Consider the following 19,190-nt stretch of genomic DNA (forward strand, 5'->3'; position numbering starts at 1 on the left):
CCCGGCGCCGTCCCTTGCCCGCAGAGCCAGGCTTGGGCACGGCGCTCCCGCCCTGCCCGGCCACGAGCAGCGCCGGAATCGTTGCTGCTGCCGTCTGGATTGTGAGTCAGCGCGGACACCACTTCCTCCTCCTCGGGTGAGGAGGGGAGGTAGGGCGAAGGAACGCGGCCGTGTGTTTAACGGGAAGAAACGCTGAGTGATTGCAGGATAGTCATGCAGAAATGATTCGTGTTCTTCTTCTACATGGCAGCTTTAGTTCTGTTTAATGTTAGCTGTTATGCTCACATTCGAATGTGCATCTGCACAGAGATGTGCAGACTGATACATAGGTCAAGAGTCAGAGAATCTTTTGGGACCTCTGCACTCTTGAGTGATCCATCCCTACGTGTGCCTTCTGTTGGCAGAGCTAGTTGTGATAAGCAGCCCTAGTGACTATAGCTTCCATTACCTAATGTACGGAATAGTTTGACTTGATTAGAAAAAAAAAAAAAAGTTTCAGGAGTGAGAATAACTTGAAGAAATACAAGTCCTTAATTTCATATGTGCACAGTATCTTCCTGGAATGGAACATCTCCTGGTTTAGTAGCAGTCTCTGTGGAAAAGAATGGTTAATATAAGTTTGTGGTAGTGTGCTTTAATGGGTTTTGAAATCCTTTTCTTTAAATCTTTTTTTTTTTTCCCCTTAAGAAGTGGCTTTAAATGATCTGCTGCACCTCACTGGGTGATCTGGGGAGATACAGCCTGGCTCATTCCTACCTGCAGTTACCACTGCATCTGAATGAATGATTTTGAGTCCTTATTTTACTTTACAGCAGATACTGTGGATCTTCCTCCCTCTTCCTCATCTCCTGTGTTGTCAGGCCTTGCCCTAGTTTTTGGAGATCTGACACAAATGTGCTCCAAGTAAAAAAAGTTTCCATTCTCTCATTCCAGGGATGCCGTTTCCTTGGCTCAGTTGTCTGGGAACACCCTTTGTTTAATGTCTGTCTACAAGAGTATAATAAATGCTTCTTAAAATGCTAACTCTGCTTATTGAGCAATGTAGTAGCTTGTGCATATCTGACACTTTTTTCCATGGATCACATGGGTTTGGGTTTTTTTCTGCTGTAATGTAGGTGAGCTGCCCCTGGGAACTGAGATATGGGGCTGCTTTTAAACACACCCTGCCCTGTCACCACGCAGTTACAGGGGTAAGGTACTGAATATATATCAGGCCCCATACAATGACAGATTTGCAAACCGGTGATTACTGTGGGGTCAAAACAGATGCTATCTCTTTTAGTAGAATAACATTATGATTCAGGATTACATAATGTGGATTTAGGAGGAGAACCAGTTGTAGAAACTTGCCTTAAGGTATTGAAGTATTGGGTTACAGCTGGAAGGTAGAAGTTGATTCTTTTCCAGATCTTTCTTTACAGAAGAACAAGTTAGTGCAAATATTTTTTATTTACATGTCCAAACCCACCCAGAACTTGTCAAAACTACATCTGATAAAATTAGTCCATCAGAGAACAGTGAGAGTCTGTCCTCAAATATGTGTGCCTTACAAAGCAGGGTGTGACAAGAGATGCATTTGTTCTCTGAGTAAAAACCTTTCTCTGCAAAGATTCTTGCAAAAACTCCCATTTTTTTCTTTTGCCAGCTTGCTGCTGATGGGCGGTTGGTTGCTATAGCATTGTTGTGTGCTGATGATAGGAACCTCCCAGTTCCAGCCCTACGTGAGGGTGTGTTAGTTCTGTTTCTGGACTCTATTCATGTTTTTTGTTCCAACAAGTCTGATTCAATGTGGTTTTTAATTGATTTAGTAACAGGAGTCTTGCAAAAAGCTTTTCAGTGATTTTTTTTTTCTTTTTTTTTGTGAAAGATTATACTGCAGTTGCTTTGCTTCAGCTTTCACTGGTGTTTTTCAGTTCTTTGTGACATGCAAGACCAAAGGACTTCAGTTGCTCATCTCTGGTATTGGTTGTAATGCTGTCAGAGTACAAAGGTCTCATTGTTACAGACTTCATTTTATTAAGAGTAAATGTTAAGCATTTCATTACTCAGTAATATATCATCTCTCTCTAACCAGCATGGGTAATAGTGCCAATAGCAGGTAACAGCTTATTACAAATTCTGCAGCCTATCTTTAAAGGGCTGGGTTGAATTTTTGCTCTGAAAAAGATTTATTCTCAAATAAGTTGATGCATGACTGTGATTTCCATTCTCTGTCTTATTTTTCTTCCCCTGGGATCTTAATTTTTCCTTGAAGTAAAGGTGCCTTTGTCACTTATACCTAGGTTGCTTCAGAAGATTTTTTTTTTTAATTCGAAGTGAAGGAAAGGTGTGATTACAGCAGTTACACTACAAAAGCCATGTAATTGCATTTCTGCGTTTTAGTCTCATAACACTTGATATATCTGCTAAAAGTAAGGATTTCTCTGCTTTTCTTTTGGTGTACAAGACATTTAGATGAGCTAAAACAAAAAATAGACATTTGTTCGAGAGTTTTAACCAGATCTCCATTATTAAGAAACTATTTCAAACTTCTTGCTGGTTGTCTGAGCGCTTGGTTTCAGATTGAGTGGTGAGGAGTTTGGTCTGGGAAATTTGCCTGGACAGCTAGTACCGCTTGACTGAGAATGCCCCGATACCATCAGAAGAATGACTGATGGAGGACAAAAAAAGAATCTGAAAACCGGTCGAAAGGACATACGCAGGACTGGCTGCACAACAGCTGGGAGTTGGCTCAGAGGGCATGATATCTGGGAGCTGGATGAGGGGAACCCGTGACAGTGTGCAAGTGAAGGGAGTGGCACCCAGTGAGGCTGAAAATAGTGCAATTCTGGTTTCAGGCTCAGTTACCAGTTAGTGGAATGTCCGTGAGTTGTTGCTGTCCTTTCTGTCCTAGCTCTTATCAAGCCAACTCTTTTTCCTGTTTGATGATGGTCTCTACAGCTTGATTGTAGAGTTCCTGAGAAAGAGGCTTTAATTTCAATAGGCAAAATAATGTTTGTTGCAGGTGCCAGCTTGGATAACTAGAAGGTAATGTGAGTGGCAATGTCTGTCCTTTCAGTAGAGAAAGGTGAGAGCAGTGTTTTGGTAATGCATCAAGCCTCTTAAATATTGCCTCTGGCTTATAACCTTTGGAAAAAATTTCCTCCTTAGTGGAGAGACCCTTCCAGTAAAACAGTAGTACAGCTCTGGCAAACTGCCCTGACCAGAAAACAGAGTTGAAAAAAGGCAGGACATTGTAACATAAGGATATCACATCAGTGTTTCTGCAATGTGTATAATCTATTTTAGGGTTGGGTTTTCCCTGTTTCTCTGTATACATGTTAGTAAGATGTTATGCAGGGCCTGTCAATGGAGCAGTGATACTGATTGTGTTCCCTCAGTGTGTCTGTCTTGTGGAGCTATCATTTTAAAGGAGTCCTTATTACCTAGTATCTGACTGTCATGTTACTAACTGGTGTCCGTAGCTTGTCCTGTGATTCTTACTGAGGAGCCACTACAAATCCATATGATATTTGTGGCCTGTGTCCAGGATTAAAGATTGAACAGCATTATGATTTTATAGAATGTCTGCATGAATATAAATAGATTCAATGTATTCCATGAGTACTTGAGGAATTGAGTGTCTGATTTAAATGCTACTACTTGTTGCTGCTTTTTGGTTTAAGCTGGACCAGGCTATAATGTTTCTGCACAATTTTCCTGGTACTGGGTTAGTTGTAGGCTTAAGTTGATTCTGTTTCTAAGGTAGAGAGTCTCCAGTTCCTAAGTTTAAGTATTAAAAATGCAGAATAAATGGGGTTTTTAAGGAGTAAAGATACATTTTTATTGTGCAATAGAATGAAGACTCTGACTGTTGCATTATTAATGGTAGTGTGTCTTGGAAACTCTTCAATCTGCTTTCTTGCTTGGGATTAGCAGATTCATGGGATTGTGTCACATTCAGTGCTGCAGTGTTTCAGGACTACATAACATGCTGATGTAACTGTAAATATATTTAAGTCTACTTGTTTGGGTTTTTTTCTCTTCCTCTAGCATTCTTTCAAGATGTCTACTGTCCATGAAATTTTAAGCAAGCTCAGCCTTGAAGGAGATGTAAGTATTATTATCTAAGCAAAAAAAAGTTTGTTTTACTGAAATGCTACATCTTGTTTCTTTTACAGGACTCTCTACCAACAATTGTATTGAGATGTACAGTTTAAAAGATTTCACACATCTCTTCTATTTGAACTTAGATTGACTGAATACCTAGTCAGCAGTGATCAGTTTTTCAGCTACAAAGCAGCTCTGTAAGGACAATTATATGAGGTGACTAGATTTAATGACAGTTCTAACTGGCCCGCAGCACGAGCAGTATTCATGTGCTGGACCGTATGAAAGAGATCACAGGACAAACTGAATGGCTAGTTCACATCTGTGGTCTATCTTTCTTCCAGAATGAGTTGACACTCTTAACAAGTGAGTTAAGATAAGAGAAGATGGAAATATGTTCAGTTTTGCTGATACCTTCTGAGTTTCTTTTCTTTTTATTTTTTGGCTAAAAATGGAGAATATTACTTAATAGGAATTAAAATATTGGTGATCTCATTCCTGTACTGGTTGTCACCAAAACCAAACTGCCTCTTGAAAAAAATTATTTTCTCAAACTTATTTTATCATTTTCTGTTTTGAAAAGTGTAAAGAATCCTTGTTTTGATTGTGTATTTTCTACCACATCTGCACTTGCTTGATAGTTTTATTGAAATACCGGAAAGCCACACTCTGATGTCTTACATTGCAACATTAGATGGTAGGGTTACCAGTATAGTGTCAGAATATCATGCCATGAATTTGTGGCTCTGATTGTCGCTGAAGAGGAAGTGAATCCTATCCATTGCGTTATTTTATCATATTGCTTATAAACTTGCTACACTTTTAAGTTTTATAGCCGGTAACTCCAGATCTGAGCTTGGTACAGGCAAACTTTTTGCCTAGTTTTGTTACTTGTTGTGAAATAAATTTGTGAAAGAGCTATTGCAAAGAACTGTCTAGAGCACTGTAGGTAAGTAGCAAAGCTGATTTTGTATGGCAAAACCAGTCAACTCTTCAGATTTCTTGGCTGTGTTTGCTTCAATGGAGAATTACTTTTGGAATAATATTTGGGCAATCTGCTCTCAAGGGCCTAAATGTTTCTTCCACGATGCTTGTGAGTAGTTGCAAAAGTCAAATTTGAGTGCTGTTCCATGCCAGCATTTTCATCAGAAATCCTGCCATAGAGTATAAGAAATACTGGGCAGCTGGCTTGTTCTGTAGGTCCCAAGTTGGAAGCCACAATTATTGAGCTACTTTGCATAAAGGGTTTGCCAGTTCCCCTAAGCAATGATTCAGCAAGTTAACTGGTGTTAAACACAGTACTTCAACCACCCATTTTGCTCAAAAAAAAGTTTTTAACCTTGAGGGTTTAGAATGGTTGCAGCTGAACCCAAGTCTTGTCTTGTGCAATAAGGAATTTGTGCATTCTGCATCAGTGGTACAGCAACTGGTTTGTTTCAAGATGAAGAAACTGGCCTGCTTGCTTCAGGCTGGTATTATCTGCTCCTCCTTTTAAGGAAAGGAGGGAGTTGAGCTGAAGTTAATCTATGTTTGCAGTTTCTATATCTATCCATAAGAGAATATAGAAAGATTCTGTAACCAAGATCTTGCTGTTGTGCTTCATCATGTGCTCCATCTTTGCACTGAGAATTGGAAGTCTGTATTTTAGTCAACACTTTATAGGTTACTTTATAAGTTAGTCAGTTTTCAAACATGACTGTCATTTTTTTTGAGGACAGGGAGTACTGAGATGTAGATACCTTGTAAGGATCCTGGGTTTTTTAAAAGAAATTAAGCCTCCTCAGCATTCCTGCTAGTGATATATACTTCTCCTTCATGTTCTGCTCTTCCCAGTAGGATTGAATTTATCAAGCTTGGAGGCAGTAAACCAGTTGGAGGACCTCTGAAGCACACTAGATATGTGGGAATTAAAAAAAAAATCTTTCTCTGCTTTAGTCTGACCCAGACTGCTTGTGCAGCTAGCTACACAAGCTGGACTTTTAATGCGACATCCTAGAAAATTTTGTGTTGAATGGAAAGTCAGTTGGAAAAACTCTTGTCTGAAGTACTAGTACTATGGTACAGTAGTGTACCAGAGTAATCTGAGACCATATAGTTTGGAATTTAAGTGCCTGGCTGTCATGGGTAGAATAATCACCCTGATAAGACCTGTGTCTGCTCCACTGAAGTACTTAAGACATTAATCTGAGAGAGTAAAGCACAGTCTTTGTGGATGCTGAGTTTGAAGATGGTCCATTTACTGTTAGAGTAGCCAGCAGAAGGTTTCTGTATTTTCTGAGTGTACAGATATACATGGTGCTTCCTGGGTCCTTTGAACAATGTCAGAGGATCTGAATCCAACTCGTTGCATGCACTGGGTGGAAGGACAGAGGGAAAGATGGCTCCCAAACTGCAAATATGCTTTGTATTTTCTCAGTGTATGATATCATCTTACAGTCGAATACTCTGGCCAAATGACTCAGAAAAAACTAAATGCTGGGTGGAAGGAGGGGTGCCCACTCAGCCAAGCTTACCAGCCAGCTTGCTTCAGATTATCAGCAGGGATGGTTAATTAGGTAGAAGTCCCACCTGATTGTGTATACGAATGGGCTTTGGTTAAGGACTCTTTCAGGCACACAGATTTCTCTGAGGTTGCATTGCACATCTCCATTTACTGTTCCTGTTAGCAATTTGATCTGCTAACAGGAAAGGCTGTGTTTTGTGGTGTGGCTGGGGGCCAAACTGGGGCCACTTTGCTAAACTGAGCTGATGGTAAGAGACAAAAGGAAGAATGGTTCGGTTTATTGGCGTTTTTTTGCCTTCCCGTCTCTATAGCATAACGCAGTCTGTCTCAAGAAGGGACAGTGGTTGCTGCCAGAGGAACCTCTTCAGGACAGTGTGACCTACCTCTACAGGACAGAGTTAAATGTAGTCAAAAACTATCAAATTTTTTAGTTAAAATTTGTCCTATTAAAAATTTGCATGTAAAAAGAGTCTCCAGGGATATTAAAATAGCTTAGTCCTATTTACAAACCCAGCTTTCTGCTGGAATTAGGGACTGAAACAAAAGTTTCTGGGGATCTTTACCAAGAAAGCGTAGTCATTCACTTAGGAAACAGCTATGGCAATTTCAGGTGTTAGTCACTACACCTTTCTGACCAAGGTTTAGGTCTCTAAATTGAATTTAGCAGAGTGGGATTTGTGAATATTTCTCAGCTACTTATATGAAAATCTGTGGTTTAGTTTAGTCTGCCCATGGGGAGTGACACTATCTGAACTGTGAGTTTACACTTGAACAGCTGAGAAGAGTTGAATCTCTATTCTGGTGACCACCTGTTTGAAGTTTTAATCCCCAGGAGAGGCTAGTAATAAACAGCTGATAAAGTCTGGTAACTTATAACATGTTGCAGCTGTTTACTGAGTGAACTTACCTGCAAGTCCCCTTATTTTTAGCAGAGGTGATTTGAAATGTCAAATGTTTTTATTAGCCTCGTGCTGCTTAAGTATCTGCAGGTGTAGAGCTTCAAAAGATTGAGTAACTTCTGCTTTCTAGAACTATAGGTTTAAAAAGATTTATTTTTGTATTACCCTTAAAGTCCATAATATAGGACACAAAACATGTTCTAATAATACTTCAGACTTAAATTTTCTTTGAATTAGCTTTCTGTAGTCAGTTTCCTTCAGATCTAGCCAGAAAACTCCACATTTTTAGAAGACTGAGGTTTAGTGAGTAAACTTGGAACGTGTTAGATTTTTGCTGCCATAATATATAATATCTATTTGTATATATTATTTGCTGTAATAAGCAGGGCTGTGAGTAGATTCCTGGACAATACACATCAAGAGAACAGAATTTGGTGGTTCTTAACAGAATTCCATTTTCACAGATACCCAATGGTAGTTTAAGAATTTGGCTAAATACCAGTTAACTAAGAGGCACGTGTTTTATTAACTGCAGCAAGGACAGGATTACATGGTTTAACTTTGAGGTTGTTTTTTCTTCTTCTAGCATTCTCTCCCACCAAGTGCATATGCCACAGTTAAGGCCTACTCAAATTTTGATGCTGACCGGGATGCTGCAGCCCTGGAAACAGCCATCAAGACCAAAGGTGAGGAACATGGGCTGTGGCTTTGATTCTGCTTATAAGGTAGAATGCTGGTGTGCAAAAAAAAAAAAAAAAGTACTCTGTCTCAAGACCAATGTTTTAATATCCTTACTCCGGGATATGTATTTTCAGAAGTCTTGGATTTCTCAGATCTCACTGATGAAATCTTGTCCGAGTTATGCTAAACTCTGTAAATGCATGCTTTGAATATGCTTTTAAAGTTTGTAGCCAAGCATTGTTGAGGTTATCACTGAAAACGTCCACTTGATTCACTTGAGTTTCTTGACTCGTCAGTACTTCAAATTCTACTATTCTGCCACTGAGAATGAAGTGTCAACTTCTGTGGCAGTGATTTGAGACTAAGCTCTGAATCATGATTTCTACTGGATTGGACATTTTTTTTTCTCTCTTTCAGCTCTCCAGACAGCGGAATAGGAATGATGCAAACACTTTTCTTCTGGGTTTTGAACCTAAATGCTCATGTATCTTACATTCATTTGAGGTCAAAGAAGTTCCTAGAAACAACAGAATCTAGTTTCTGAAATGATATTGCAGTATTTCAGGGGCAGGGCAATGTGAGAGTCCTCTCTTTCTCTGAGCTCTCGGGTAGGCTTCCATCTCCTTGTATCAATGCAGGGATCAACCACTTCCACTGACTGGTAGGAGACCATGATGGAGCAGGGGAGAGATGCAGCTGTGTGGAAAAGCCTGGTATACTGAAACAATAAGGAGTGCAAGGAGTATGAGCTGCATCTCTGCAGTAGTACCTTGGTGGTACTCCCAGAGTAGTGATCCTCCATCCTTGTCCTGCTCTGTAACAAAGAAAGGGTGTGCCACGCTCTCCACACTTCCTCCAGGCCAGAGAAGCAACAGCTGGGTGTAGCTGGAACTGCCAAATCTTTTGCCTCCATGTCAGGGAAGGGAGAAATTAAAAAGCCAAACAGTTTCTCATCACAAAGAAATGAAGAGTCTTCCATCGGTGCCAACAAAGCACATGTTTGACTTGCTATAAAATGTAAAATATTGCCCCTCCCTAACAAGCATGAGGCTTCCTTTCGCAAGATTTCTTAATTAAACTGGAGAAATCCCTTGTCTGCTCATTAAAGTAGGTTCAGTTCTGATTTTGAATCACTTTATAGTTTGTTTTTATTTTAAAAAATCCTGCAAGAGACAAGTAAATGTCTTCACATTTGGCAGAAGATGCCTTGTGTGTATGTAGAGTTTTGTCTAGACTTAATAATTTTTTACAGCTCTGATTATAGGGCAAATATAAACATGTCAAATATACCGTCACTTTCAGGATAGGTACAAATTTCCACATTTTAACACTGAAGCTGTTAATTCATGCAGAAGGAAATTGCAATATCCTAGGCAGTACAAAAGCTTCTCCAGTCAGGAAAGTCAAGCTCATGTTGTTTTTTTCACTTTCTTTTAGCAAAGATAATCAGTTTGCTGAGTTTGCTTTTAAGATACACAGGAACATTTCATTAGAGAGATGATTCCCAACACTGAACAAATAATAGAGAAATTATTCATGGATCTGCATGTTTGTAGGATTGATCTTACCTCTTCTTATTAGCTTGTTATCCAGGAGCTTTTTTGGGGAATGTGGCTTTAAAGGGAAGAATGTCTTTATGGTTTTAAACCTGAATCTTTCATTAAGTCTCTCAAAGGAGGTACTCCTGGAGGAAATAAAGAACAAGAGTGTTAGGACCCTTCTTCTAGCTACTGTTTCCTTGCACTTTGAATGCTTGGCTACATATTTTTGTCTGCTAATTGAAAATGTGAACTCTTTAAAATATATGTGTTTTTTTCCAAATAAAAATTCTCAATCATCCAGATGAGAATTGGTTTTCCACAAACAGTGATGTAAACAGCTACACAGGGAAATTCTGCAAGATAATGTTTAAAAATATTTCTGGGAAATATCTTCATAGTTTTTGAGCTAATAATACATCAGTCACAATGAACAAACAGTACATACCCCAGCAGCTGCCTCTTTCCTAGTAAGTATCACCAGTTCTCTAGCAAGTAGTTTGCATTGTATGTGGAAGGTAGAAATAAACAATGACCATAGAATTGTAAAGATTAATATAATTTGTTCATCTTGTTTTAAGATGGTGAGAGCAATATAACAGGTTATAAATACATATGCAAGCTCTTTCTGTGGTTGAGTTGGTCAGTTTAAAAAAAAAATGAACTTAAGAACAAAGCATTTTGGGGGCTTTATAGAGGATAAAGGACTCCTGGTATCTGAAACCCGTGCCTTTTCTTGTTTCAAAAATGTAGGTCTTTGCATGCTATAACGGGCCAGTATTTCACAATAATCAAAGTAGTCTTTCAGATTGTATCCTTTATAGCAGTATGATGGAAATTATATTCTGTGGAATTTTACCTCTGGGAAAAATCATTTGCGTATACCTTCTGCATTTTTATATAAACAATATGCAAGTATGGTATTTGCGGTCAGAGCAGGCCAGTTTTGAAAAGCTGCCATCTAATTAATTATCCAGCTGTTTCCCAGTAATGCAAATTCCCTGAATCAGAGTCATGATACCCATTTTGTGGATTATGTGTAAAATGAAGAAAACTTATTTTTGCTGGCTAAACAACAGCTAAACAACAACATTTTATGGCAAAGATCTGAAGTAGAGTGTCTGGCTGTTCTTCTCTATATATGTGGGATCTGTGGGAAATGCTGTGCTGTGTTTACTGGGGCTTAGAAGAGTACTAACAGCATATGTTCGGTTTCCTTCTAATTCTTTGTAGGAAAGAAGTGTCTCTTGTGTTTCAGAGTTACTCCCTAGCATTGTGACTTTGTGTGTCTCAAATACTTTATTAAATAATTTTATTGTCAGACAATGTTGTGAGTAGTTAATTAGTTGCAACCTAAACCCACAACCTTTCATTGAGGTCTCATGGTATACTTTATTATTTCATGACTGGCAGAATTCAAACACAGGTTTGTTGTATGAAAGTGCTCAGAACATGCATCTGTAATAAACTTATTATCCAGAAACTGGTAAAATGATGAGGTGCAAACCATAACAGGGGTCTTCTGTAAGATTGAATCACGGTTTATATAGTGAATTTGTTTATATGGATATCCAACATGCCCATACCTTTTAACAGAGTTTTTAATGTTACGAAGTAAAAGTTCAGAGGAAATCTGCTGGCAAGCTGGTGGGGAAGGATAGTGCCTGAAATTCACAAAGCTGTGTTGGTCACTTGTTCAGAATATTATAGGATCAATGAAGAAATATCTCATTGCAACATGGTTTGGGTTTGGTGAAATCTTACTAAGCAAAATTGCACAGCTGTAATTATGGTCTTATTTTATCTAAAATTTTTTCCTTTGACTTCAGCGGGATCAGAATTTTATCCAAGGAAGATAAGACACTGCAGATAATGAGCTCAATCAAATAGTCTGAGGGACTGTGTTGGTACCAGATACAAAATGGTGTTGAGGTCTCACAAGGGCTAATCGTATACGTCTTCCAATAATAATTCGAGGCCAGCTGCAGTCCCATTTCATTCATTCATGCAGATTGATGATCTCTCTAGTACCTAGATGCTGTTAAGATAGAGATCGCTTCTTGTATTCTGTCTGTGCTGTCTTCGACAATGAAATTTAAGAGAACAGACTTCTAGTAAATGAAGTGAATGAATGTATGCCAGCTCTTGTAGAATGAACGTATGTTAGCTCTGTTCTCACCTCATCCTGGAAAGTTAAGTGGCTGTCCATTTCATCCATTTTGTTGAGAACAGTGCTGGTGCTGTTGCTTTGGCCCATGAAAATTCAAGTACAGTATCCTTTAAACCAAAAAATTAAAAACTCTTAACTGATCATTCTGGTTATGCTAATTTCATCTTTTTTTATGGATTGAGCCACTGTCATCTCACCAATGCAATAGATTGACTCTTTTAGAAGAAAAGTTGTTATTAATCAGAGGGTTGAGGGCTGGGTTGGTTTTTTTTAAGATCTATGTTTTTTTCTTTCCTCTCCTATCAAATACATATCCATTTGCAGGGAATTTTCTTGTTTTAAAAAAAATTTGTGAGCCAAAATGTCTGATTTTCAGTTGCCCATCGATAGAAATGCACTGATAAAATCTGCCCAGTCAGAATTAATTTGGAAATAAATTTTTGTTTCATTACCCTGAAACTTCCAGAGATTTCAGTGAACAGCAGAGAAAAATGTTTGAGCTGCTCTCCTGCTCTACCCCACCTCAGCAGATGTGAGTCAGCATCCTGTCCATGCAGCATGATTCCCAAGTGTGAATACAAGCACTTATTTTCCACTAAATGCCAGAGCAATGAGTTAACCTTATATTTCCATCCACAAAGTGTATGAATAAGAATCTTGGATGCAGGCATTTGTGGGCTTCTAATCTACCACAGTTGTGATAAAACTTGAAAATGTCATTTACCTTTTTTGAATGCCAAGAATGGTTTAAATTTAGAATTTATTAAAAAGCCTAAGACATTGGCTTATGTTGTGGCCCTGCAACAGCTGAAAGGCTGAACTTCTGCGTGTCTGTCTCTGTGGCCATTTCTGGACTGGGATAATTTGTTTTCTTTTATAAAATGGAAACATTTTCAAATGTGCAGGAGTAGATTATGGCTAAAATGTGCAGTCAGCATGTTTTCAAACCAAAATTTGTAACTAAGACATACGGTGTTTTCCAGGGCTTTATGACTTTTGCAGGCCAAGCTTGTGAGAATAAGAGCACTGATGTAGGTCTGCCTCAGCATGAGCTAAGGATGTAAGGCTATCAAGTACAGTATTTCCTCACGAAAAATGTGGTGAAAAGGGAGAAAGGAATTTTGGATTTGAGCCATCATTTTAGATTCTGTAGCTAGGGGCTAAAAGGTCTTGTGCAACATTCACTTGATATGATTAATTTTATATCTGTTGCAGTCCTTTGTTTCAAGTTGCTGTGAGGTTGGTCTCAGTAATAAGGAAAATAAATGTAGATGGATTCTGGCAGGGTTCTGAGTCCTGCTAGTAGCTGCTGATCCAGTTCTTACTTTCTGGTTTTTATACAAAAAATCATCATTTACCCCAGTGTGTTTGCAAATGTGAAAGAAGCTATTCATAATACTTGCAGTATATGGACAGACCCGAGTCAAAACTCTAGGCTTGTTCTGACCTCTAAATTAGAGCCACCTATTTATTTCCTTCAAAACTTGGCGTGCAACTCACCAGAAAAAAAGAACTAATTAGACATTATTTTTACATTGCAGAACAATATGCACTGTAATAGACATTCAATATTTAGAAAGAGTTTTGCTTCTTCTAAGCTTCATCCAGTCAGTCTGGAAATAGTCCAAACCAAATGGTTACATGGTATAGCTGTAGGTTAGCTTGATATTTGAGCTAACAATGAGAGCTTTTCTAGCTGTCTCCTCTGTCCATCCATTTATAAGTTATGCTAACTCTTCTGTTTGGAAGACTTCATTATCTGGACATTACTTCCAGCTGTGCAGTCAGTTTCCACCTGTGCTTTCCGGACAGCTTTGGTTAACCGATAATGTACATGAGATACAAATGGACATTTTACCTAGGGGCTGAATTCAGTGATACAGACACAAACGTGCATTGGAGAATCAGGGAAGGCTACACAAATTCTTTCACTTGCATCTTTTTACAAAGCATTCGAGGAAAATATTATAACTGCCCTACAAAAACATAGTTGTGTTTCCTTTTTTAAACAGAGTAAGAAAATGAAATTCAAAATGAGATTTTACTTGAACAAGCTAGTGTGTCCTCACGAAGGCCTTTGGAAATTTCATCCACCATTTGATTAAGTACACCTGGGCTGACCTTTTCAGTTCTTTTCAGATACATTCAGTGTCAAAGTGTGGCACAGTTTTTCTTATTTGTTACTTCAACCCTTTTGTGGAGATTTTTTTTTTTTTTTTTTTTTTCCCCCCCTGGCTGCTCTGTATCTCTTGGTAACAATTCTTTTGTTTTACCTTGTGGCAGAGGACTTGCATTTCTAAACATTTTCCTTTGAGTAATGGAGACTGACTTCTTGCAGTTTCTGTAAGCTCTCATAGTAAGAGAAACTATTTAATATAACTGTAATGCTCAGTTAAAGGAATATAAATACAGTTTGTTTGACTTTTTTTCTGTGGATGGGAATGAACAAAAGGTAGCTGTCCTTGCAGAGAGTGCTTTGAGAGACATGGATGTTTGCAGGGTGTTGTAATTTTATGTCCCTTGGGTTAGAGCCCTATCACAGGATACAGAGATAAGTCAGATGCTCCAGGTTCATCTCGAGAAGCTCAAGAGCCTCCAGTTCAACCAGGATCTGGGACATCTTTTAAGCTGCCAAGACCAAGCTGCAAATAAGAATTGTGATCAGAGGAAGAACTGTGCCAGTTCAAAGAATGCAAGTTCAGGAGAATCCAGTTTGAAAGCAGCAAGTGAAGTGGGGAAAATAAGAGGAAATCTGAAGTGCAAGTTAGTAGCATTAGGCAGGAGCAAGTGGAAAAGTCAAAGATGCTGCCTGCATTGGAAAGAACATAGAGTAGCTAGCTGTATCTAGGAGATAACATCTGGAAATCCCGCTTCCTGTACCACATCAAAGCTTTTTCTCTGTATGCATTGGCCTGCAGTGATGACCTCTACGGGATCTAAAGCTGTGGTGTGCATTAGGTTCCACTGACAGCCAGAGTGTCTAACCCTAGATGCATGTGTTGGCTTTTAACATACAGTCTTAGTGATCTCTTTGCATTCAGCCTGCGTTTAAGTGTGTGAATTTGGAAAACTTCTCCTAAAACTGAACCTTTACTGATACATAGCTGGCTTACTTAGATGCTCAAACTTCCAGTTTATCTTTTAAGTCCTATAGGCATGCTAGTTAAAACTCAGTATGGATCTTTGAGTGATAATTTCAAGAAAAGTAGCACATAACATAGTTCTTCCTGTGTCAAACACCCGTTCTGTCTTCTGAGCCTCTGAACTGCTGGGAGAATGAAATATACTGTTCCATTTTCCCATTTTTGTGTTTGGAGTGATAGTTAAGTGACTATGGATTAAGTAGAAAATATAACAGCTTTATGAAGAAGGTTTAAATGAAATACTCTACCAACATGACAGGGCAAGCTTTAGTAAGTACGAGTTCATGTCAGTTTTAAAGCCTGTATTCTTGAGCAACTTTTTGCGGAATACCGCATGACTGAACACAAGTACACAGACACACAAGTGAAGCAGAAAACAGACGTAGCAAAGCTGGTCACAAACTGGATTTTGTTGAGGTATATACATGCCTGTGTACACAAAAATCTGCACTGCATCAAAAATTTGGGCTGTAATTGGTTGCCCTTTCTCCAAGAGCAGGACATGACATATACTAACTAATGAGAGCTGTTGAGCTCCACCCCAGACAGCGTATATGCTGTGTTCTCAGCGCTGGAGAACGCACTAATACAAAAAGAACAGTAACAAGGAAGTTTGTTTAACTCTTTGTCTTATGTCTTTGTAGGTGTGGATGAGGTCACCATCATCAACATCCTGACAAACCGCAGCAATGAACAGAGGCAGGACATTGCTTTTGCCTATCAGAGAAGAACCAAAAAGGTAGTGAAATATGATGAAATACCAATATTCTTCTTGTAGATAGATTTTTCAGGGCTTGCGTGTTTCACGGATAAGTGGATGCAAACTGATATAAGTATTATTTGGTTTGTCTTTTCACTAAAATTAAAGGTGAGTCTCCTTTGTCCATGCAGCCACAGTTTAGGACTGGTGGGACTTCCAGATTTGTTGAGTATGCACAACTGGGACTGAAACCTGTTGGAGACAGTGGTTTCCTAGCACCTCCAGAAATCATGATGGGTGATACACCAGCCAGCCAGCCACAGGATTCCCTGGTGAAAAATGCTAAACAATAGTGAAAAGCCATAGACATGAAATGTCTCAGGTTGAAGGAAAAGGTGCTTTAGGGGATTTATTTTTTTCTTTTTAACTTTTTGTGATTTTGTTAAGACAACTCAGCATAAGAAAAGTGTTCCGTTTCTGTTCACAAAGCCAGTTTAAATGATAACAGAGTGCAGTCAGTTGTTCTACGAACACTGCAGATGTAGAACAAAGTCATGTAATGAGTTGAAATATCACCAGGTATTATCCTGTAAAGAAATAGCTCAAGTACTGATCTGTTGATGGAGAGAAATCTGTAGAACATGTGCAGAATTCTGCATAATGAGTCTTGCTATCTGGAAGACAAGAGCTGTTCTCTTGACTTTTGAAGTCTTGACAGTTTTACTATAATTGAAGTTTTATGCCATGAAAATGAGGAAACTTTTATAGATTTGGGATTATGATGAATGTATCTCTTTCAGGTTTGCCATACTCCAGATGGTAGTCCTCCAGTAGCATCCCAGAATGCTCATCTGAAACCAAATGTAAATCTAGAGTTAAATTTTGGAAATGCACCAACTTTTATGCATGGCTGATAGAGGCACATGCAGAGGCACGCACCAGTTGGACACATGCATGGATGCACCTGTCTGCACCCTGGTGGTCGTGCTCTGTGGGCACTGGGAGACTCCTGCATATAAGCGGACTCTAGTAGTGAAATGTGTCACTTAAAGCTTTGTTAAATGTTTTGCATGACCATGAAAATGCACAGGCAAGAATATCCACAACTTTTTTCATCTGTTTCTTTCTCACCTTTTTTCCTTACTGCGACCCAAGAGCAAACTGAATGTATCAAGTTTAACATGTGCCAAAGAATTAGTCTGTAGAAACAATGGAAGTTTGCAGTAGAAACCACTCAGTGAAATAAACAAGTGAATGGCAAGAGAGGAGGAAGTGGGATATGAAAAGACATGTATGTATATCTTCCAGGGACAGTATCTTATGGTTTTCTTTGGCAATGGGTTGTGTTGTACTAGGCTGCTTGTATTGTGTGTTGCAGGATTTCTCAGTAGATCATTATAATTTTAAAAAGTCTCACAGATCTACCTCTATTCCTTTGAGTTGAGCTGTGTCTAATGGAAACTATCTTGAGGAATGGTGTTTGATCTGTGTAGCCTTACCCCATCACTAGCATTAATGGATCTACCAGTGAACACTGGGGGTTCTGCATGTGTGTCTTCATATGTGTCTGGTCAGTCCTAACTGCCACCAAAAATCTCTAACTTCGATCAACTGTTAATATCCAGATGCTCATTTGGAACACTTAGTAAAACTTTTTCTTTGCTATTTATAAATTAATGATTAATTTATTAATTTAATTATTTTAGAAATTAATGATATCTGTCAGTTATCTGCTTCCTATTTCTCTCTTTGAGTGCTCCTAGCCATGGCAAAAACCAGCGGAATGGAGACCCTGCTTTCCTGGCAGGGGGAGAAGAGCTTTTTTCTCCAGAAGCCTACTAATATGAGGGCAGGTGCTGGGTTCAGTTTGAGGTGCTTTATTGCAGTTATTTTGGTAAATCCTGCTGTAGTGATTTGTATTTCCTTCAGCCTTCATACCAAAGTGCAAAGATTGCAAAAACTTCTCTCAGCTAATTGGAATTCATGGCATTGTCCTAAAACTTATTAGAGATGTGCAGTATCTTTGCTGATGTCTGAAGAACCTGTTTTCATGCAAATAAATGATGGAGCATTGTATCCAAAATTGAGTTAGTGTACTAAAGTGTTTCTTAGACAAAAGCAGCTGGATACCCCAACCCCCCATTCACTGTCTTGCTCAATCCATGCAGTAAGTGCATACAGTATTGGCATGTATTAGTGCCTGGATTAAATGGGTGGGGTGACTTTGGAAATTAACTAAGTGCCTTGGCTCTTTATCCCTCTGGTACAAAATTCTCTGCAGTTCTACCCCTATTTCCCCTACCCCTCCAGCTTACAAACTGTTAGTGTAGAAACCCTCAATTGAAATGCAGAAATTCTATTCTGAATGCTGCAGACTTAACTTCAGCTTAGGGAATACACTGATCTGTGTGAACCCCAGACTTGATCCCAGGGATTCTGACTTTGTAAGTACACTACAGTGAAACTGATAATTAAATTATTCAAGTTGCATCTGAAACCTTTAAAAGAGGACGTGCCTCTGACTTTATTTGCTACAGATTTGCATGCGTCCTGTGAAGTGAACATACTTGACTGTTTCTTTTTCTAGGATTGACTGACAATTAACAATAGAGACTTTGCTTATGTTCTTCTGATAGTTGCCTTGAAGACAGGGATAATTTTTCTGTGCTCAGGGACAACTTTTTCTTCAGCTAGCTGCTTGGGAACTGGGCCTGTACAGTGGAATAACTGTGCAGTCAATTTTCCGATGTCTCAGCTAGTAAAGGGCTGGGGTAATAGGAAAAACACAAATAATACAGTGCTACAGGGAAAACTATGGGAGTATGATGGAGAAGTGCTGACCACAGGGAGTCAAACTCAGATCCATCTGTGCTTGTTAGCTCCAACAAAGTGTCAGTGCTTCAAGACTGGAGCGGAGCTGTTCAGATGTGTCTGCACCATGCTTCCCAGCACTCTGTCAGCCACCAGTGGATTTCTTCTTATTTTCAAAGGATGAGAAAAAATTCCTTTGCCCTAATTTCTTTCTTAGGCTTTCACAAAAGAAAAGCTCTTTATGTTCTGTTTCCTTGTCAATTGTGTTAGAAGCACTGTTGCAGCCTTGGAGACTTAAAGCACTACAGGCTAAATTCTCTGGAGATCAGAAGTGAGCTTTAATTTTTTTCTTCCATCATCCCTCCTTTTTTACAGGAACTTTCTGCAGCACTCAAGTCTGCACTGTCGGGTCATTTGGAGGCAGTGATCTTGGGCTTGCTGAAGACACCAGCGCAGTATGATGCCTCTGAACTGAAAGCTGCCATGAAGGTAAATTAGCTTTCAAATTTAAGTATGTTAGTCTGATGTCGCTGTCTCAAGAATGACAATGGACTTCACATCCAAGGCCACAGTTTTCAAACATGTCCACTGATCATTATTTTTTTAGTACTGAAGTTTTAAGTATCCAGCCACAAGGCATCCAAAATGAGAGAAAT

The 19,190-nt window shown here is 39.0% G+C and overlaps 1 protein-coding gene across 1 annotated transcript in view; it reads left to right on the forward strand.

Moving 5' to 3' along the window:
- The window catches only part of ANXA2 (annexin A2), a 38,453-nt gene that overhangs the window by 9,938 nt on the left and 9,325 nt on the right, over positions 1-19,190 (forward strand). The window contains exons 2-5 of the mRNA XM_026856274.1: positions 4,033-4,092; positions 8,078-8,177; positions 15,668-15,762; positions 18,910-19,023. Coding sequence (XP_026712075.1) covers positions 4,045-4,092; positions 8,078-8,177; positions 15,668-15,762; positions 18,910-19,023 — 357 coding nt within the window. The 5' untranslated portion in view covers positions 4,033-4,044. The remainder of the gene's footprint in view (positions 1-4,032; positions 4,093-8,077; positions 8,178-15,667; positions 15,763-18,909; positions 19,024-19,190) is intronic.

Source organism: Athene cunicularia (assembly GCF_003259725.1).
Source record: "Athene cunicularia isolate RWA chromosome 10 unlocalized genomic scaffold, athCun1 chr10_part1, whole genome shotgun sequence".
Classification (NCBI taxonomy): Eukaryota; Metazoa; Chordata; class Aves; order Strigiformes; family Strigidae; genus Athene; species Athene cunicularia.